The 22273-nt window shown below is 38.7% G+C and overlaps 1 protein-coding gene across 4 annotated transcripts in view; it reads left to right on the forward strand.

Moving 5' to 3' along the window:
* Positions 1-22273, forward strand: part of KIAA0586 (KIAA0586 ortholog) — a 72943-nt gene that overhangs the window by 46333 nt on the left and 4337 nt on the right. For all 4 annotated transcript variants that reach the window (XM_033009755.2, XM_033009756.2, XM_033009757.2 and 1 more), the window contains 2 exons: positions 1664-1751; positions 21537-21602. In XM_033009755.2, the coding sequence (XP_032865646.2) occupies positions 1664-1751; positions 21537-21602 (154 nt within the window). The remainder of the gene's footprint in view (positions 1-1663; positions 1752-21536; positions 21603-22273) is intronic.

A 22273-nucleotide genomic window follows, 5' to 3' on the forward strand; every position in this document is an offset into this window, starting at 1 on the left:
CTTCTTGAAAATCCAAACAAAACAAAAACCCACTTCAAACGGACTCATGAGTATACTGTTACACTGCTTGCATTTAATGTTCTGTAACATTGGTGGCCTTATATCCCATTTCCATGAGACCTTCCAGCTTTCAGAAAATCATCTCAACTCTTTCTTATCTCGTCAGCTTTAAATGATGAACAGAGTTGGTCAACACTGTGGTGTGTAGAGGTGCCCAAGTTTTAGTGCCAATCTTAATTGGTCTAACCATACAGATAGTGCCTTGTGGAGGTGCACATATATTCACTTTTGTCAGCTTACACTCACAATGGTGTGCTGGTGAGATTGTGTTGGTGCTTGTGAGAGTTGACATGCTAGCTACTAGTGTAGCCCTCTATTCTTTGTTTACTGGGGAGTGTAAACAAATCCATGCAGCCACTGAGGAAAAGACTGACTAGTTTATTTTTTCCTCCTGATTTTTACAACACTGGCTTAAATGATCGTTACGTATGTGAGAAGCAATATCATTACTGTTGAGACTCCTGTTATTGTAGGAGACAGATGTTAGCTGAAAGAAATCAGAAGCCCTGATTGTGTAGTTGGCACCATGCTTATTGTTCACCAGACATAAAAATTTTCTTCTTTTCATCTATATTTTTGGCTGTTTGTTTCCCTTGTGGCCTCCAAAATAGTGCAGGGTTTCTCTTACAGAACTGAAGCATACTTTCCTTTTCTTCTTTTTTAGCGTTTGGGGAGCAAAATACCACTGGTACTTTATCATCAGGTGTTCAAGAGAATACCCATGCCACTGTTTCTCAGGACATACAGTTTTTCCAGAAGTCATACAGCAATCCGGTCCGTAGGCTCCAAATGCTGTGTGACATGCAAACATTTATGATCTTTCTCATGTTCCTCCTTTAAGAATCTTCATTAAAGAACTTACATTAATCCATGGAATCAACAGAATAACTGATGAAATCTAATTTGCATTAGGAAATGCTGACATCTTCTAGGACTCGGTGACTCTGTTTCATACTTCTCATGTTTCCTGGTCACATGTAGTGGAATGTCCGTGGGCCACAATTCCTGTTGCAGTTATCTCATAAGATAAGAAGCATACTTGACAAATATGATGTCTCCCTTTTTAACATGTGGAGTGTTTGCTGCTCCTAAGAAACTGTTTTTCTAGAGATAGACCTAGGTCCTGAAGAGCATTTCAGGAAAAGCGGAAAATGGTTTTAAAAACATGGGCAATGAAATAAATTTCATACTCATCATGGGTTTTCCAACCTGTGTGCTGAAATTTTTATTTTTTTTTTCCCTTTCAACTTTCTTTTTACTCAGGAGGATAATAGCTAGGGAGAAGTCCTGGGTATTGAAGAAAGCCAGAGAAATTGTATGTGCTTTCCACCATATACTTGCAGTAGAAATTGAGGATCTTCTCTGTCTTCAGGTCTAAATGTCACTTTGCCATACGTACCGCTCCCAGGATGTTCATCTAGAGGAAATAGCATTGCAATAGGCTAATTTAGATGTGAATTCTTTTGAAGTTGAAGAACAAGTGCATATCCTTTAATGAATCTTTAAAAACCTCTTTGGGTGTTTCTTGAAGCTCCACATAATTTTACTGTGCTTTTACATCAAAAGTCAGATTTGTAATATGATTTTAATGTGTCATATATAGGAGGAAAGCCGAGGAGCTGCACAGGATGAGACTGTGAGACCCCGAGTTATTCATGTGAGAAGGAAGTCTGAAGAGATGCAACAAGAAGGTAAATCAAAATCAATAGGCAAGCATAGTTTTTTCAGTTAGGCACATTACTTTTAAATGTTGCTATATACTGATGTATGATAAAGTTCTGATTTTTAAAAATTTGGTTTCCATTGCTACCACATTCCCAAAATTTTCAAACATTTATATATAGTGTGTATAAATCTGTGTACATAGTTATGATATTGTTGTGATGCACTGAAAGGATTGGAAATATATCTGTAAGTCATCAGAATCCTTACAATTAAGTATTTATTTAAATTTTTATTTGCCAAGAGCATTAGAATGTCCATATTATGTAGTCAACTGAATCTTAATTGCTTTCTAGAATGCTGTTCAGCAAACAAAATATTCATAATGTTGTGATAGATGGCAGTGGTTCATACGCGTGAGAAAATGCAGGAGTACTAGAGGAGAAGTGAAAGACAATATAAAGTCAAGATCATGCAAATGTGGAAAAAAAAAAAAATAGAGATTTTCAGTGTTTAAAGTGGCCTGGTTTGAGATGGGCTTCAAGCTAGTGTGTAACAGATAGTGATTTGCTTTTGTGAAGGACACTATATATTATCTATGCATAACCATGCTATTTTTGGAGATTACTTAACACTTTTAACAAACACTGCTAAAGATGTTGCATGAGAGGGAGAGAATATTTTTTGTTTATTGTAGTTCAAGTCAGTGTTGAAGTAAGATAAACTTCATATTACTGCCATAATTAATTGTTTTAACAGATAATAAGCTTGTGGAGGTGGTAAGAGTGAGATATGTAGCAGTTTTAATCTTATGTGCTAAGAATAGGAATCTAAAAACCTGCATGTCTACAATATATGCAATTATAATTGCTCCACCCTAGTATAGACAAATTCTTTCTTGAAGCCCTTTTTAAAATAATTCTTTGAACTTCTTCCATTTAATTTTTTCAAAACATCTAATTGAATTATATAGAATTCTGATGGAATTACATTGCTTCAAATATTTATAAGTGGTAAGAAAAGCCCTAGGCCAATGTTATTGGTTGTGGGACTTGGAACCTAATTTCAAAACGATGGTTTACATATGAAGAAAGTTATGAATAATGTAAAACTTAGCTTCTATGGGCAATTAGTGGAAAAGCTTACAGAACTGCAGTGGCACACCTTAGTGCATGTGCTTGGTTTTTTTGTAGGAACATTTATCAACATCTGTTTAAAGTGGGTAAATAAGGACTTTTATTTAATTTTAGTGGAAAACATTGCAATGACTTTTTCTCATTGGGAGAACTGTATTTTTCCTCTGGTGTTCAGAAAATCCAGATTGCCTAAGGAAAGTGAGTTTCCAGCAAGTTGAGTATGACTTCTAAATCACCAGAAAAGGAAATTATGTGACAGGTCTGCCTTGCAGGATTGACTCATTCCAAACTTTAAAAGCAGTTTTCCTTAATGCCAGTTATAGGAATCTTCCACTTCTTCTTCCCAACACTTGCTATTAAGCATCAGAGAAAAGGAGGAATGGAGGAATAGTCTTCCTAACACCATACTTCATGCTTTTACACCTCAGCTTTGTCTCAAAGTGTTAACAAGACAGCACATCCAGCCTGTACCAATGAGTAGGGTGCTAGCAAGGGATAGAAATGGAGTAAAATATTTTTTTATCAAATCTGTTGCTTCTGGAATAGTCATCTTAAAAAAAAACAAACAAACAAAATAAACAAAACAAAAAAAAAAAAAACTAAAACCAACCAACCAAAGCACAAACAAACAACAAAAAACAAAAACAAAACAAAACAAACCCCAAACCAGTTTACCTATACTGTAATACAAGGTATTTGGGCACAGTCCATGTCTGTGTGGCAGATGAAAATGTTTGACCACGAGATGGCAGTAGTCAATTTTCTTTGAGAGGAAGAAACAAAAAAAGATGATTTATATACCAGGATAATTTAAATCTCATTCAAAGTATACATATTTAATTAGCCAATAAAAATCTAGAGGATTTGTAAATGGAAACAACTGTCTGTCAGTTTTAACCAGAAGGTCTTGTCTCTATAAGCTTCATCACAGCAAACTTAATCAGGCAAAAAGTTGAGGGTAAAAAACAATAAGAATCATTTGAAAGAAAAATGAAAACTTGCAACATGATGAGTATATGTGGGTTTTAAGTAAATATAATATTTTAAAATTAAGCACATCTGTTACTGTAAGTTCAAAGCACCCTGTTTATGAAAACTTCATGTCAAATGGTTGCCTTTACTGAGATAGCAAGGGACAATGAGTACTTGCCTGAAAATGGAGAAGCATTTCAGAGTCAGGACCATTTAGGTATTTTTTTCAGAGTTTAAAGAGCAAATGCTTGTATTGGTGTTAGAACTTAGAAAATCTAGAGCGCTGAAATGAAGTGTGAATTCATGGTGTTGGAAGAAAAGGGAAATTGTTTTGGACTTAGAGTTGGATGTGAAAAAAAAACCTTTTTATTTAATTGATAAATACATGACAGGATTTGATTAATCTTTTGTCTATGGTCATAAATATACATAAGATAGAGCTTTCTTTTGTTGTTTAAAAAATTTTTGTGGTCTACAGTGAACATGTGTTTTTACTGAAAGAAAGTTGATTGATGTCTTCTAATGAAAGTTGAAGTTCGGTAGGACTGTTACAATATCATGCCTGAAAGGGTAATGTCTCCTGAAAGTTACAACTGAAAATAAAGCCTGAACGTATTATTAATTGAAATGTGTGCCTTCTCTAGACATAGTGGAGACAGTGGTTTGAAAACTTATATTTGTAGTATATAATACACATGCATATATATTTTGGCTTTATAATACCCTTTAATCTTTATACCATTCTTTCATATATCTTCATAAATTTAATATGATAATAATTGTTGTGGTTGGTGAATCCACATATTTCCAGAATACAAGCGTTTTCAGGCTTACATTAAGATGATTCAGAATTTTTAAATTAAAATTGAAAGAACAGGTGGCAATGCTTGACTGCAGAGCATTTTTAAATTTTAATATGAGCAGCTCAGAACCAAGGGGTAGATGTATTTTCACGTAATTATTTTTCTACAGCGCAGACTCTCAAATGTGACCTAGCAAGCAGAACTTCATGATAGTAATTCCTTTTTATCTCCAGCTAGTGAATTATTTTCAGACAGCCGTAACTACATGGGAAAGTAATATTGGAACACTAAGCAATTGGCTTTGTTGCCACAGAGAGATTGCACAATTGCTTGTGGGAGGAGATGATCTGTGCAGTAAATGAATAAGAGGGCAAGAAGCTCTTAAAACAATCTGTATAGAAAATAAAGCTTCCAGAGTCCCTGTTTGGTATTGAAAATGGGCTACTTCTGTGTTAACATTGACATTATGCTGTACTGAAAGCTGTAATACTGAAAATATGGCTATAACTAAATACTTCTTTGCCTCTCTTCTTCAGCCAGAAATTGCTTTGAGTTAGGTCTGGGGTTATTTTTTCTTAAAACTATTGTGGCATGAAGCAAATCTCTAACAGATGCTTGAAGGAAGGAAGATGATTAGGATAAGGCTAAAGGTCTTTATTTTTTTCTTGGAACTGGAACTGTTTTGGTCAAGCTCTTAACAACTATTCTACTGAAAGTTTACTTTCTCCTTAATATCCTGCTGTTTCTTATTTTGGACTGATTTCACTAAGGGCTTTTGCTAAAGACTGTCCATACCACCCGGAAAACAGCAACTGGTGAAGTAAACCAGAGCTATTCTTTCACACTGTAGAGAGTAGGTACCACCATAAACTGAGAGGCAGAAATAATTTGCGTAGCCTACGTTGCTCCTTGAATTTGACTAATTTCTGAGACATCTTGGAAACTGAAGTAATAAAATCACTTAGCTATAATTGTGGCATTTTTCAAGGATATGTCCTATTAGAGGCTTATGTAAGTTTTTCAGCGCTTCTTTCGAACTCTTATTTCTGGTCCATTTTGACTCTGGTTTTCATATACAGTTACCTCGCTGTGCTATCAGATGGCTCATTGACATAATTCAGTTAATGTATTTTACATTTGGGCAAGTCAGGAAATACAAAGCTGCATTTCCCACAGAAACTCTGTCTTTTCTAGAAGTAGTCGGTAGCTTTTAGGTGCCACAAAGTGGTTTAGAACACCAGTTCTTGAAGAGTTTTTGATTTCTTTTTTTGTACATGTCCATAGCAGTTACATGATAGCCCATGCATTAGAAAACATGCATCTGAGCAGTAAGTATGCATTTTGCATAATAACCCCACTTAAAATCCTCCATAGCCACACTTGACAGTTTCTAATTTGAATTACTGTAAGTCAGTACTTAGCTGTGTTATAGTACATTTGGAACAGCAGTTTTTCATTTCTTGGCTTTTGTAAATATTATTTATCTGTTAAGAAGTGCCATTTATATCTGCGGTTGCTTCTTCTCTCACTGAGTTACTTCGGTTATTTTTCAGACAAAATGTTAAAACAGAAGTTTGTTTTTTTCACAGCTTAATGCAAAGTCTTGTGTAGAATTGTTACTATAGACAATGATATCCTCCTGCTATGGGTGTGTTCTGCAGCTTGAAGTTAGGGTCCTGGGAAACCAAGCACCAGTAACTACTGTGGGTTTCACGGGACTGTGCACATCCTTGCACCCATTCTCAAAAGATCTCTTTCTGGAAAGTGATCCTCCAGTCTCCTAGACCTGTCGTTTCTTCCCCTCACTTATTTGTGCCAAAGACATGAACAACAGGAACTACTAGTGGGTGAAGCATGAATCTCCTTGGTAGGTTTTTTTAGACTCCTAGAAAGTAATTTGATTTTTGGGGGATTTCAATTAATTTAGATTGCCTAAGTAATCAGATGGAGAAATGAAGAACCAAAAAAAAAACAATTTATACTTAAAGAAAACTGTACCAAGGAGGCTCCTATTGCCTTGCACTCTGAGGATATCCTTCCATCATGCTCAGAAGTCATTCTCCTCTGAAGTCCAGTTCCACACCATTGTATCACCTGGCTCTTTTCTTAGAGATCTACATGCATTAGGTTTCTGTTTACTTGGCAATTTTCTTCAACTTCTAAGAGGCTGAGAGTTAGTTCTCCTCTTACTGCATGTCTCCTTAAACAGCACAGAGGGGTACAGTGTTCTCTCACTGCTGCAGTATTGTCAAGACATTTCTCTGACCTTGTGCGGAGGCACTTTCACTGTGGGAGGTATGTGCAAAGGCAGAAAAATTCCCCTTTTAGTCTTCCCTTGGTGCCTGTACAGATGATGCTTCACACCCATGATGAAATCTGCACAGCTTTGTGTATCTTCAAGTTTCCCTTGTGCAGTCTGCATGAGAATCAACTCCTGTGCTGTGCTGGATGTGCGTATGGTTAAATTTTGGAGGGAATGGATTTTGCACTTTTCATACAGTAAAGAGAAGAAAGCAAGAAATCACCCAGTATGGGCTGAAGGAATGTTCCTGGTCAGGAGTTTTAAGTTTGGGAAGATCAGGTTGGCAACTATAGCCCCGTTGCCTGAGCAGGTGAAAGCGGTTCACAGTTGCTTCTTTCTCTCTTTTCATCAGATCTCTGTATTTAAAATACACTTACTTTGCTGAGGTTCAGGGTGTATTCCTGTACCGAGTCCCTTCCCTGGTCTGTACACAGCAGCCGGGGTTTTCACTGAAATTTCAGCACCAGTTGGGTTTTTTTTTCTGTGGAAAGGGAAAGAAAAACTTATTCAAACTAATGTGATCACTACTTAAAGGATTTCTTCCTACAGAGACTGTCAAATTCATGGATTTTTACTTGTCTTTTTTCAGATTTACTGGGGCTCAAGGTAAATATCCAGAAATCTCATCTGATTCCCCTTTCAAGCCTAGATTTTAAAGGATTGCAGGTGATCTAATCCAGTGGCCTGTGGCATCACTCAAAGTGCATTTTATATATCATAAACTAAAGTTCAGGGTAATAACAAAATTAAGCCTGGTATTTCACTCATACGTGGAGGTTGTAATGTGCAAATAATAAGGGACCAGTCCATTTTTCATATCGGTAAGCTGAAAACTGATGGTACTGCTGCATAAAGCATCCAATGTACGTTCTGGAGCTTGTATGATCTTTTTGCCTCAGAATATCATATGGTACCCAGTATGTGTGCCTGCTGAGCATCAGCTGTCTATATCACATCACACAGACACCAAAGGGTTCTGAGGATCTTCTGTTCTTAAGATTTATAGAATCATAGACTGGTTTGGGTTGGAAGGGACCTTAAAGATCATACAGTCCCATCCCCCTGCCCCGGGCAGGGCCCCCTTCCCCCAGCCCAGGGGGCTCCCAGCCCCGTCCAACCTGGCCTTGAACCCTTCCAGGGAGGGGGCACCCACAGCTGCTCTGGGCACCCTGGGCCAGCGCCTCGCCCCCTGCACAGGGGAGAATTTCTTTATTTAATCTAAATGTACCCTCTTTCAGATCAAAACTGTTACCCCTCATTCTATCCCCATACTCCCTGATAAAGGGTCCCTCCCCACCTTTCCTGTCCCCCCTTTCAGCCCTGGGAGGCCGCTCAAAGGTCTCCCCAGGACCTTCTCTTCTCCAGGCTGAACAGCCCCAACGCTCTCAGCCTGGCCTTATAGGGGAGGTGCCCCAGCCCCTTGAGCATCATATCTTAATAATGTAAAGGATTTTACTTCCAAATTTATTAGAATTTCTTTTTTTTTTTAAAAAAAAAAAAGATTCATAATTGCATTTGCTTTTAAAACACTTGTGACTACCTAGTGGAACCAAAGCAGTCCAGACTGTGAGGCAGTTCTACTGAGCTGCGTGCAGCACCACTGCCCGATCCCTGCAATGCAGATTTTTCCATATTTTCCGTTTTTCCATTGTTTTCCCTTTTTGCCACTTCGGGGCGGGGTGGGGAGGTGTGGGGGTGGTGGTGGGGGTGTTTGTTGGTTGGTTGGTTCGAGTTTTTTTTTTGGTTGGTTTGGGTTGTTTTGTAGCTTACGTCTCTAGCCAGCAAGCATACCCTAGGCAGAATTCTCATTAAGAGGAGAGTACCTCTTGCTGCTGCATATTCACTCTTAAGAGTTGTAATATACTAACTGAGAGCCCTAAACTGCTATTTCCACTTTGCCAGTCTACCTTTGATCTTTCACCAGTTCCCATTTCCAGTTGTATAAATCCACCTATTGTCTGCCCATCTGGGGGCCAAGTTATAATGTCATGCTTTTTCTTTTCTTGTGAGATTTTCATGGAGTAGTGAATCAGCTGGAGTCGCTATGCATTGCAAGCAGGGTATGGTCTTGATAGCAAGTATTAAATACAGTCTCAGATCTCCTGGACGCTAACACACTGCTCACCAGCCTATCCAAATTGTTGTGCCAAAGCAGTCTTTCTCACAGCCTGTGTAGGATTCGTAAACACGCTAGGATCTGACTGAAACAGCTTTGTATTGTGTATTATGATTTGTATGCACTTTTACAAACTTACAGTAATTGCTGTTGCCTTCATTGTAAAGAGCAAAAAATAAACACACACAATAAACCCCCTTAATGGGCACTGATCCCACTGGCACTGATCTTGAGTAACTCTGAATAAAAGCAGATGGTAGCAAGCTGACTAGGCTGACCTGCTTTCACCTTCCATGCAAACATTGCTTATATAAATGGGGGACACACACAAAAAATTAATGGGCTTGGGCAAGCCACCTAAGGACAGAGACTCCCCATGTACTTAATGCTTAAATCAGCCTGAGGGCTGTTTCCAGTTAGCTCTTCTCTGGAGGGAGAAGTTTCTCACAAATTAGTGGTTCCACAGCTCTGAGTCCATGGTTTAATAAGAAAGAACTGATGTGCATCTAGAAAGTAAGCATGCTTAGCTGTTTTGTGGCCTGTGTGGTAGGTCACGGAAAACGATCAGAATAGTCTCTGCTGAACCTGCTACTCACTTAGACACATATAGTTGAGACTGAAGTCCCTTTATACATCATCTTCTGTCATAATGTTGTAGAGGCATCCAATTTTTATTATTTTGTACTACTTTAATTCACATGCCTATTTGTTAGCAGTGATGGCAAATGAATTTAAATTGAGATTCCTAGTTGTTCTAAATGATGTGCTTCGGTCTGTCACCATAACAAGATGTGTTGTAGGAAATAGCATTGTCTTATTCAGCAGAGCATTTGGTTGGAGTTATTGCCTCCAGGAGTATGCTACAGCCTGTGTCAGAGATTACAGCCTGCAAAGACAATTTCCTGAACAAGATGTATTTCCACTCCTCAGTCACTATTGTTTTCAGCCTGGTACATCAGTGCCAGCTAAGCTGGAGTCAGGAACCATTCCAGCTGTCTCAGGTAGACCTGCTGCTGACTCTGTGTTAGTTCAGTTGGCAGATGGACTATAGGATCTTCTAGAATGACCGTCTTTACTTGGATTAACAGTCATTTAAGTAGGTCTCTTATCTCACGTTTCTTTTTTAGTGTGAAAGTTGCCTTTCTTTGATAAAAGGCATCAGTATCAGACCAGGAAGTCTTGATGCCTCTGGGTGCTGGCAACACATTGCGTGGATACTGTATGGTGACAGGTGAAGACAAGAAGTATTACAAACACGTATTTCAACTTGGGGAAACATATATAGCACTGCGATAGGAGAAATGTAGGCTTTCTATCTTCAGTATGTGCTGCGTTTGTTTTATTTCTCTGGTTGTCAGGAAAGACAGATGTTGCCTTTTATAATCCAGTCTGAGAGTAATGCGACAGAAGGAGCAGCTTCTGCTTTCCCTGCTATGTTGGTTTTGGTGGTTCTTGGGCAGAGGCAGCTGGTCTCCCTTCAGCTTTACCTGTTCTTAAAGAGCTCTCCATTCAGCTTTTTAGAGCACTACATAAAAACTGGAAGGAGCCAGCTGTTTGTGTGGGGAGTGGCTGGGTAAAAGAGAAATTACTAGGATGAGAGTGTATGCCGAGTGGAGGTAGATTAATGTGAGTGATGAGTAACCTACAGATTCTGCCTGTCTGCTCCCAAACCTCTTTTATAAAGGAGATGGGGGATTTACAAAAGTTGCCATTCTCAGCCATTAAACTTTTTCTTTTTTAATGCTTTGTAAATTTTTGCACTGCTAGCAGAGCCGAGACATAGCTGTAAAGTTATTAATAAAACCTAAATGGCCAATAAAGATGGATATTTAGATGATTGGTGTCCACAGTCAAACTGTAATGTTATTTTTTTAAATTTTGCTGCTTATTATATTGTGAAGGGGCTTGACTTAGAGGCAGTTTTCATGCGCATGAACAGTGTCATTACTAGGTACTTTATTTGCTTACTTTTCTAGATACTTTAGGAACAAACAGGCCTCCTACTTCATGCACTGAAGAGAGGCCAGGTTTTTCCAGCACCCCTTTCTCAATACAGTGATACAGACTGCCTATAATTAAATATAAATGTATGTTCCCAGTGCCCATGTGCTTCATATCTTAAGACTAGGAGCCCAGGAGACTTTCAGATAAGGCAACAGCATGGAGTAAATGTTATCTGGAATGTCTTCCAAATGAAGAACACTATATAAAGTATGGTAATGCTGCTCTTTAACATGCTGATTTTGAGAAATGCAGTCTGCCAAAGTAGCTTTCTTCTTAAAAATAGAGTAAGGACTGGTGAGTGAAGATTAAAGTTGTCACGCATGACCTGTTGCTCACTGCTGAGGTTGCATATGGAATTGTGTGTTGTAATAGTGTTGAATAACATGTGCAAATGTAAAACTTGGTTAAAACACTTTTCATATTCCATAAAATGAATTTTGAAAGTAAAATGCAAAAAACCCTCATCTCTGAAACAGCAGTTGCAAATGTACTTTTGGTGACTGCATTTGCAAGGAACAGTAGTAAATGATGGAGATGGGTTAAATTTTGTCTATGGACTACTATGTTCTGGTTTTTATTGTGAATGCTGTCATTCAGGAAAACACTTAGAAAAATTAATTTAGATTTAGAACCTTTGTATCTGCGTTGTCACTTTAATCTAAAATGTACGGTTTGCTTTTAAAGAACGAAGAACTGTTTTTAAGCACAATTTTCTAAACTACCTGAGTGAAAGCTGTGTGGCACAAAATATGTAGCAGTTCTGTAAAATGCATTTTTTTTTCCCCCCAGTGCTTTGGCCACAGGGAGGTAACTGTATATGGCACAACTTTGATTTTCATTAACTCTTTCTTTTTTAATGTCAGATGGGCATGCAGTTTTAATACAAAATAACAAATCATCAACCATATGCGAACAATGAAAATGTGTATCTCACATTTTCTGAGTCTGGTAGAATTACATTTATGTTTTGGCTCAAAACTATGCATCAAAGCAAGTTTGACTTAATATGGGTTATCCTGCAGACCTCCATCTTAATTCAGGTTGTTACAGTAAAGTAATAATCTCAGGGTTGCATATTGTGGCCTTGTTTTATGCACTGTACATATTACAAGACTTGGGCAGAGCTATATGTATTTAAAGACAGTACAACAGCTGCAGTTTCTGTCCTTGTCAGGCCATTGTATCTTCAGTAGAAGTAAAAAGCATGGAATTTGCTGGCAGTTGCTAAATTTCTGGGTCTTTTCAGTTTGTTTTTATAATCCTAAAACCATAATTACAGATCTTGGGAAATTGTTTTATTTACTTAATAGCTGCCATTGTGCCCTGTTATGGAAATCAAAGTTATAAATGGGAAATATTTACTAGTTTGAGTTACAGTGTAAATATGCGATTAACTTCTTAAAAGTTCATGTAGCTTATTTCAGTAATTGGACCTGCTCCTAGGGACAGGCAAGCAGGAAGATTACACAGGGAATGCTTGTTTCTGAAGATGAAGCTTCCTTCCTGATTAAAAAAAAAAAAAAAAAGAGAGAGAAAAGAAAGGGGGGAGCAGTTTCCTGGTGGAGTCCTCACTTTAGGGGAGGCTGGGCAGTCATGCTTCCCCCAGATCCAGCTGGCCTTTACATGCCGTCCTTTGTGGAGGCGTTCTCTGACGAACGATGTCCAAAACCATTTTTTCAGGAGCAATTGGGGTTTGCCTGTACAAGCAGACGTGGGATTTAAAGAGGGTTCTACTCCTCTCATCTACTTCTAAATGCAAGGCTACGACAGCCAGTATCTCTGAGGTTAAGGCTTGATAAAGGCTGATCTGTTCATAGGATTCATAATCTTCTAGAAATGGCCTAACGAAGACTCAACCCAAAGTTTCAGCTGTATGTAAAAAACGTGTTCTGACCTCAATGTATATGATGTGAAAAATAAATAATAGCAGCACTGCAGGCAAAATCTCTGCTACAATGTGACAACCCACCCCTTCATCTGAGGTTTCAAGAATTTGGCTGTGCTTTTGGAAACAAGCCTCATGATTCTGCTGGAGAGATGTTTTAGCTCAGAGAGAGTGCAGCACACAACGGCTCTGTTGGAGTGTTGGCTCTGTGCTTATAGCAGGAAACTGCAGTAAAACCTTACTGTTCTACCTACAGTATGTGGCAGTTGTTTTGAATGCAGCCAAGGTTGTGTTTTAGTCCTTTTTTTTTTTTTTTTTTTTTTGGAAGAAAACCATGCTCACAGTCTTAAGAACCACAGCTGCTAAAAGCTAGAACCACTTAAGATGGCAATTAGGGCCTGAACTCTATACTTCATTAATTCAGTAGGGGTTTTTTACTTTCTTTGAAGACAAACTCCCTTGCTCTGTCTGTCCAGTGTAAGCTGTTAAATGAGAACCATACAGTCAGTTCTTTAATCCAGCTGCTTTTTGCAAGTCTGCATTGAAAGTGAAGCACTACTTATGAAGAAGAGTAGACTTCATGTGTACCCATCATAGGTCCAAGTGATGTATTTAGGAGATGTTTACGTCATGCAACAACGCTAGCTTGGAAATCCATGAACTAGCCATCAAGCAATCTCCAGAAGCAGTGAAGCTCAGGGGTTATGTGGTGGTCTGCTGAAGTTGATGGGTCCCAGGACGATGTGATTTCATAAGGCATCCAGGACATCTGGATGTCACTGCATTTTGTAGACATACTTGCTTGGGTATCCGAGTATGTGACTGTCTTTCAAAGTGTGCCATCGAACCATTCACACTCGGGTAGAGCACTGCAGTGCAGGGCCTGCCAGAGGGAATATTTTGAAGCATACGAAAAGAAAGTTCAGATGTTTTTTGTCTGAGAGTGAAATTGCAGAAGGCCCTTAGAGGTCTGACTTATTGTGCAATCTCTGTAAGTAATTTGTAATCAAAATACCTTTGCACATGTCACTTTCATATTTCCTGTAATAAAACAGCAAGAGCAATTAAGATTTTGGACCATAATCTTCTACAAGCTTCTAAAAATGAATGGGTTGCGGATATTTTGTGTTATGGCTGAAGTAGCCAATTTTTGAATTTTTGATTGCTTCAAAAAAGTTTGGTAATAGCTATTTTAATAGATTTTTAACTGTGGCCTGACAAACAAAACTGTTATATGGTAACATAATTGATCTGAAGTTTACTTCTGAAAAAAATTAAGTAAGAAACCAGAAGAACTCCTTAGAAAACTGGAAGACATCTGTACTCTGGTAACCCAGCATGTGACCTACTGGGCTTTATGCATTTCAAGTCAGAAAGAATCGGTAAATATACTGCCATATGCATGCAAATGTGTCTAATAACACACTGTGTGCTGTGTATCTGTAATGTTGTTCTGACACGGTTCAGAAAGTTGTCTGTGGTCTTGGCATTCTTCAGGAAACATTAGATTAATATAGCTGCCTTTGTCATACAACTTTTTTCTGGTTAAGTAGGTGTGTGAAGGCTGGTGCTACGTAAATGAATTATATGGAGGACTTTGGAGGAAGAGGGGGCTTGTAAAGGAGACTGAAATTAATGAATATAAGAATTAGAAATCAAAACTTTATGTTTAGTCTGAGGAGAAACAATTCCTTAAGCCGTAACCACATGGCTGTTTCTTGTTTGCATCAACTCTGGTTGACTGTTATTGTCTTCTGTTAATTCTCTGGGGCAGTGGCCTGACTTTGTTGAATGAGCCAATTGTTTTCCTTTGTGTTGCCCATCAAGTAAGTCCCCATCTGGTTTGTATCAGACTGTTTTCACAGCCAACAACTGCTGCCTTTTCTATATCCTGACACTTAAGGGCCCCATGCTATCAAAGCATTGCTGTGATAGCCTGTCTGGCTGGGCCCATACAGCTGTGCCTTGCAGCTTGAAACTATTACCCAAGTAATGGTAACTTAGAACTTGAACTGGCTCTTATTCCCATTGGTGTCGTGTGTACAGTGAACAGAATACATTTTTGTTGAACTCCGTGTTCAACAAAAAAATGCTTTAAAGCTCTCATTTTAGTTTATATGATTGGTTAGTTTTTATTTTCCAGCAGCTTCCTGTATCTAGAGGCAGTTTTGTGTTCTTCTAAAACATTAATGAGTACAAGACAAGCAGTATTTATTTAAGACGCTGTTGTTATTACTTACTTTTATGGTACATTAAAGCTCAATAAGTGAAAATTAAACAAGCAAATGATTCTTAATGAGGATTTTTCTTATCAGATTTAGAATACATTTCCAGGAAGTTTCTGTGCACGATAAACGTAGGTTGTGTGAATAATGCTACACCTTGGCTACTATGAGATCCACTTTCCAAGTAGCTATCTAAAAAAATACAGAGCAGTGGACAATGAGTCTGCATTAACCTGCTTGTCTCCTCTGAAGGACTAGGGAAGGATTGGATCACTGTAACCTGGGCAGTAAAACTGTATTATGGTTTGCACTGCAGAATGACTGGGAGGCCCCAGGCACGATCCAGGCCCCTTTCTGCCAGGCATCCTCCGTGGTAGGAGATGGTCCTGTTTCGAGAGACCTTGCAACATGTGCATTCTCTCCCTCCAAGATTAAAAAAACCCTCCATATTGCATCAACTAACAGTGACATTCAAGTGTTGTCTTGTATAAAGAAAGATGATCTTTAAGCATTTGTTCTCTTCTGCTCTTGTGTAGGCCATGTAGCCAGTGACAGAGTAATGATGAGGGGAAACATATTCCCCAACTTGTATATGTGTTGAATTTTAAGTATATTCTGGACTCGAGTCTTTCATTACATTTAAGAAAAGGAGAGAACGAAAATAATGGATAATGCATTTAAAATTTCTGGTCTTACTGTGAGCGTGTGCAAGAAACTGCTAGAAAGCAGATCGATTTATCTAATACTTGCAGAGTAAGTGTTTCTGAACTTGGGAGTTGCCTGTGTGTGACTATAATGTGAATGAATTTGCTTCAAGTAAAATACTGGGGAGCCATTAAATTCCATGAGACACATGAGCTAAGATTTTTTTGCCTTTGTGCTTTTCCTACTGGTACACGCCGGGTGTCATTGTGGCAGATTAAAATTGTGCTAAATAATTGGGTTTATGTCATTGTCAGGTATACGGAGGGTTTGCAAAAGCTGCTTTCCTAAGGAGCTTTCCATAATTGCTCCTCCTATGAACCCTGTGCAATTCCAGAATTCAGGAGTTTGCAGTGTGTGCTCGAGGGGTGAACAGACCCAGGCATCTGTGCCATTCACCTGCACAAGTCGCAGCCCATCGGCCGGTGGCAGCCCGCACCTCTGCAGGGAAGCTGCTCCCACACACGCCAACTGGATTTCTGTACAAGCTCCTTGGCAGTGCAGGTTTCCTGCATTTCAGCCAGGAATATTTAAACCCAGATAACTGATAAATTATTTTCATTCAGGATGCTTACAAGCTGTATTAATCATGCTTGTGGCCCAAAGCAATGAAGAAAACTATTGATGAACTGAGTGCAAATCAGGTTTGGCGCCAACAGCTTGAACTGAGAAGAGTGAATATCAAAGAGCTGCAATGCTTTCTAAAATAAGTTGGCAGTAGATACTAGAAGGAGTTGTCACTGTCAGTTACTGTAGCCAGCATTCAGAATTTCAACTTGTGTGTGCGGGCCTGTGCAGTTTCAGAGGTAAAGAAACACCTGCCCAAATAAGAACTTAATGTAAATGAGCATTCTCAGTGTCTCAGAAGGCACAGCTCCACTGCTGCTCGAAGATTTGTGCAGGACAGTTTCTGGGTTGCAAACAACAGTTGTTGGTCTCACTGTTGCTGCTGGGGAACCGTTGGTCAGTAGTGAAATCAGTCTCCGAGAGGCACGGTGTTGCTGGGAGCAGCAGGCAGTGTTTTCTCGGCTTTGTACAGCGGTTAGCAGAGATGGAGGTGTGCATCATTGAAATCAGTAGCGATGTGTCTAAGAAGAAGTGAAGAAGGTGGTGTAATGTGCTGAATATGTAGCGTAGATGTAGAGCGATAAGTTTCTGTAGTTCATTTATTCTACTGATTTAGAGCTCAGATTCACCCAAGTATTGCAAAGGAATTTTGTTTTTACTCTTTCCCACGTAGCAGGCCAAGGTTCTTAGATTGTTTGGTTTTGTTGTGTGGTGGGTTTTTTTTTTTGTGTGTGTGGGTTGTTTTTTTTTTTTTTTTTTTTTACAGGGAGGAATGCTTATCTCTGTTGCACAAAGTTTAAACATTTTAGATTTTGACAAACTCTAAAATAGCACAGGATAAAAACATATATTTGCTCTCAGACATTTCCAAGTTTCTGGTCCTGGGCATTAAATTGTAGAGGCAGTGTTACTTGTCGTCACACTGGGTGCTTATTTCAAGAGAAAGTTTAGACCGTCTTTGGCAGAATAGGGTCTGGACACTTACATAATGGCTGTCTCCCAGCAGATCTTCCAGTAAAGACATTTAATGTTTTCCTGATTTTAACATATGCTTACTTATGTAGATTACAACAGTATTCCTTCTGAGCTAATAGAAAAATTGCTTGCCTGTCTAAACTTCCTGAAATTGCTTATTCCTAATATATTTTTCAAAGTTAATTGAAATGCACAAATGGTAAGGCCTTTAGTGGCCATCTTCTGCAGTTAAACAAAGGGCTTGAAAGGAGGTCTTGTTAACAAGTTTGTCAGCATATATGCTGGAAATGTGCATAGAAATATCCCTGTGTTTATTAGAATGTATCACTGGAAAATGCTAACTGTATACGGCTGGTTCTATTCTGTCTTGTGTTTTTTCCTGGGGAAAACATTCACAATCCTTTTAAAAAGGTGTAATTATAAAAATTGAGTAATTGCTCTGTAGGTATAAGCACTTTAATATGCCACATCTTTGTAATGGTAGTACAGTAATAGGAGTCTTGGCAAACTGTTTCCATATGGAGAATACTATGACTTTGTAAGTGAAAATCATCAAAACAAATCATTAGGGTCATGTGAATATTTAGATTTATAAGTATTCAGAAAAGAGAAATACGTCTAGAAAAACACTATTTGAATATTTTTTAATTTTTAGTATATCTTACATAAGCTTTTATTATAAGGATGCATTTAATGACACCATTATATGTGAAGAGTGACTTGCAATGAGAAAGTTCTGCCCTGCAGCACTGTCTGAAGAGCCGTGCATACAGAAAGGTTCCCGTTTTCTTCCCAGTGATGCCCATCCCCTAGCCTACATTCAGATCTGGGTGCCTATTGCAGCCGTGGCTGGAGGCGATGGAACCTCCTGGCCCAGGAAATCCTCTTGGCTGTTTGAGGGCAAGCTCACCAAGGTCTCCCATCACACTTTTAAGTGACAGAAAGTAGGTTGTGGCTTCTCACGCTGATCCACTGGAAGTTGTCCTCTTACATTCCTAACGATTTTTTTAATAGTCGCGCAGCTGAGGAGTTAATAGGACTGGATAGCGTGCGATGCTTAGTAAGCATGGGCAGTACAAGCAGCGCTGCAGATAACGTGCTCAGGCTTGACCTGCAACATACTGAACCTGTCTGATAGGTAGAGATTGTCATTTGCCCCAAATTATCCGCATCGCAAGCGATACCGACAGCCACACATCAAAGACTACGTAAGCGCAGCCCGTTGGAGCAATTGTTGGTAGCTTAACTGTGTGGGCCAAACTGATCTAAACAAGAATGGTGAGGCAGCAAGGGACTCTGGAGTAACCCAATATGTATCCTGGCCTGTGCGCTTACAAAAGAACATCATTTCCTTAGGGGATCCCCTCACTGGGACACCCATCTTCATTTTAAGTGTGACCTGGAATGATGTTCATTTTCAAACCCACTGAAGCTCTAATTTATGATGAAACATCATTGAATTTGTTCATTTGACTTTAATTACTCATGTAAATTAGTTTTTAATTATTTTTAAATAAAACCAGACCATGTAACTTTTAGGAATTAAAAAGAAGCTTTGATAAATTTTTTTTTTTTTTTTTTTTTTGCTTGCCACTCCCCATGTAGGCTATGAATGCTAGCACTGTGGTATGATGTAGATAAGCTGGAGGCAGTATTGCTGCAATTAATATTGTTAAGATACGAGGTCTCAGTGGAGCCAGTCCTACTGCTAGGATTGCAGTGAATGATTCTGCATCCTGAGGGAAATCTGCATAACTTTATCTTAGAATTTAGTGCGAATTCCCACTATCGATCGTTTGGGGGGTTTTTTGAGCTTCTTCATTTTGCTTCAGGTTATGGCATTAAAATGCCTCTTGGATCCCCAAACATTAAGGTGTGAATAACAGAACTGAATATATTATATAAGCATATTTGTAAAATTACCTTCCTGTCCACTTGTGTGTTAGATTTTGCGGAAAATGAGAAAAAGATTGGTATATAGATGATACTTAGTTTTACTGAATAAATAAATTATTAATTACACAATTAGATACGCAGGTTTTTAGTTATCACTTGTCAGATTCTCCTGATTCCACCGGCTGTTTGCCTAGGTTGTGTCTAGGACTTAGAGATTACTTGTCCCCCCAGCCCTTGAACAAGATACACATTTCCTAATGTTTTTCATAGACTTTGTACCAGTAATGAACCAACTCCTCCTCCTTTTTTACTTTGAAATAGAAGCTGCTGCTTCAAGGTTTACCGCAGACCCCTCATCTCATTTCTCCTCAAGAAAATGGTTGCAGTCAAGAAACAGCAATGCTTAAAAGTTAAGACTATTTGTTTCTAGCCAATTGCACATCCAAAAATCACAAGCGTCTGTACAGAAAAATCGTACTGACTTTTAATAATTCTTCTTAGTATTAATAATTGTTGTAGTTATTTGGAAAGGTCATTACATATCTTTTGGAAGTGATTTTCTGGGAAACAGCAGCAAGAGTTGTGGCCGGGGAACACATTTGTTAAGCAATGAGATATTCTGCAGAGCAAAATATGCCAAATCTAAAGGAGCAGAGTAGATTTTTAGGCACCAAGAGGAAATATTTATTTAGTAAACTCTGCAATCTCATTCCTAGATGTTTTTGGAGCTGCTTTTTGTCTGCCCTTCCCTACCGGTCTCTGTGTTAGGATTCTGAAAAAATCTGGTTCTAGTTTATTTTATGCATTTCTAGTTTTTGCTCTGTTTAGTGTTGCTGTTGGTGGGAATATAGCATGTTTTGGAAAACCACTGAACCTTGAACCTCAGACTTGAGAGAAGGAAAAATCATTTTCAAATATTCTGCTTTGAAAAATTTGTTAGCTGCTTAGCCTCTGTCCCACCCTCCTTTACTGACTCGGGATCTGAATGTATTTTCTTTTCAGAAATATTTATAGCTAGGATATACATTAGGGTTTAAACAAACAAACAAAAAAAGAAAAGCGTGTGTGTGTATGCATGCTTATTTTCTGTGTGCTTGTATGCAGAGTTTCTGCAAATATATTACACCATGGGAAGGTGGAATTTGCCAAGTTTAGGTCAAAACTTGAACTGAACTCATACTATATAGTTTTCTGTCTCCACTGGTGTCTGTGGCCCACTTATGGAGGTTTATGAGTTGGCTGAAGCCTTTGAGAACGAAACTGTGTTTTTTCAGCTCAAGCAGTAGACTCATGCTTTTAAATCCAGACATTTTTGGCTCAAGCCCTACAGATGTCAGTCTATTTCTGTAAAACAGCTGAAGTGTTTTAATTGTAAATCTACCCCTTTCATGTAACTCAGGTCTAGAAATTTAGCCTAAGTTAGCCTAGAGTCTTTTCTGTTTGTCATGAAACCGGCTAAGTTAGGGGCAGTCTGGTTTTGAGTTACAAAAGCAGAACTGCATGTATTTGCAGAGCATCTTGTGCATCTTGTTCTTGCTTTCTGTATTCCTGTCCTAGTGGAAGGCAGCGACCTGACCTGCAGCCAGGGGCTCTGTGCTTAGCAAAGCATCTGCACAGTGAGAAGAGAGTCCCTGCCCTAAAAAGCACACATGCTTAAGCACTTTTGCTTCATTTCTGGCAGAGCTGAGAAAGGACACCTTCTTCACAATAACATAAATATGCATATGGATTCAAGGTGGCCAGGGCTAGAAAAATGGAGGAGCTATCATTTCTAATGGATGGAGAATAATTTGTCCAAACAATTGGATTATTTGAGAAACCATTGATGGTCCTGCTTATTCCTGAGAATGCTGTATACTTTACAATGTGGAGGCCATGTGACTAGTTCCTTACCATACCCACTTTCAACTGCATAAGCCATTAAATTCCAGAAGCGTTGAATTTTGTAGCCAATATGCAGGGTATAGCTAGACATGAGCTTGAACTAGAAATACTGTATGCAATTGTAATTATTAACGTGACTGACATTGCAGTGTATTTTCTCCTTTCAGTGAAGCCTTCAGAATTGCTTACATCAAAATATGGATGTTTCTTAACAGGTTACGTTAGCCCAGGAAGTCTGGAATAATTTTAATTTTGCTAAAAATGCTGCTTCTTGGGTTGCTGTACTTGGTAACTTGCCTGTACAACCATGTATGAAAATGAGTGAATTTTTCTTTGCTACAATACAGATATCCATGGAGATGTAGATCGGACACACACTGGCACAAATACATGCTTCACATCTTTACTTACAGGTAAGAGGAGCAGGTAAAGTGTTTCTACTGATAGTGGTTCTGTTGCCTTCAGGCTTGTAGGTATTCTTCTACTTTACTGTCATTACTGTAAAGAATTTCTGACAACTCTGTTTCCCTGCTGATGGTTTTTGTAACTATATCCCAGATGTAAATACTTTTTTGTAAGGAAAAAGCAAGATGGGGGAAAGACACACAAGAGAAAAAAAAAGGCACTTTCATTAAAGATTTTAAGATGCAGAATTCCAGATCTACAGGTGCTGTGCTATCCCCAGTGCTCTGAACACTTGAGATAATGCCATCTGGAGGATGTTATTTGTTGGGACAGGACAGTGTTTTAAACTTTGAAGTCAGTAATAAACAAAGTGAAGCAGCTGGAATCTGGCAGAAGAAGAAACAAGCCATTCATATCAACCCGTGCTATTAAAGGAACGAGAGCACTGCACTGGAGTTGTTTTTACATATGCTTGGAACTTTATTCTTGCTCTAGAAGTTAGCTGCTTCAGTTGTTATGTTAGAGAGTAGAGGGAGGGTTGCTGAGGGATGATGGTTGTTTTTAAATTTTAAGACGTAATATGTAGGTAATTACAGTAATAATGGTTCTGGTTTTATACTGAAACAATAACCAGGGTCCTGATCCGTCAAACCCCTCTCTATTTATTGTCTTGAAGATA

Source organism: Tyto alba, unplaced genomic scaffold (genome assembly GCF_018691265.1).
Source record: "Tyto alba isolate M040663 unplaced genomic scaffold, T.alba_DEE_v4.0 Super-Scaffold_29, whole genome shotgun sequence".
NCBI lineage: Eukaryota > Metazoa > Chordata > Aves > Strigiformes > Tytonidae > Tyto > Tyto alba.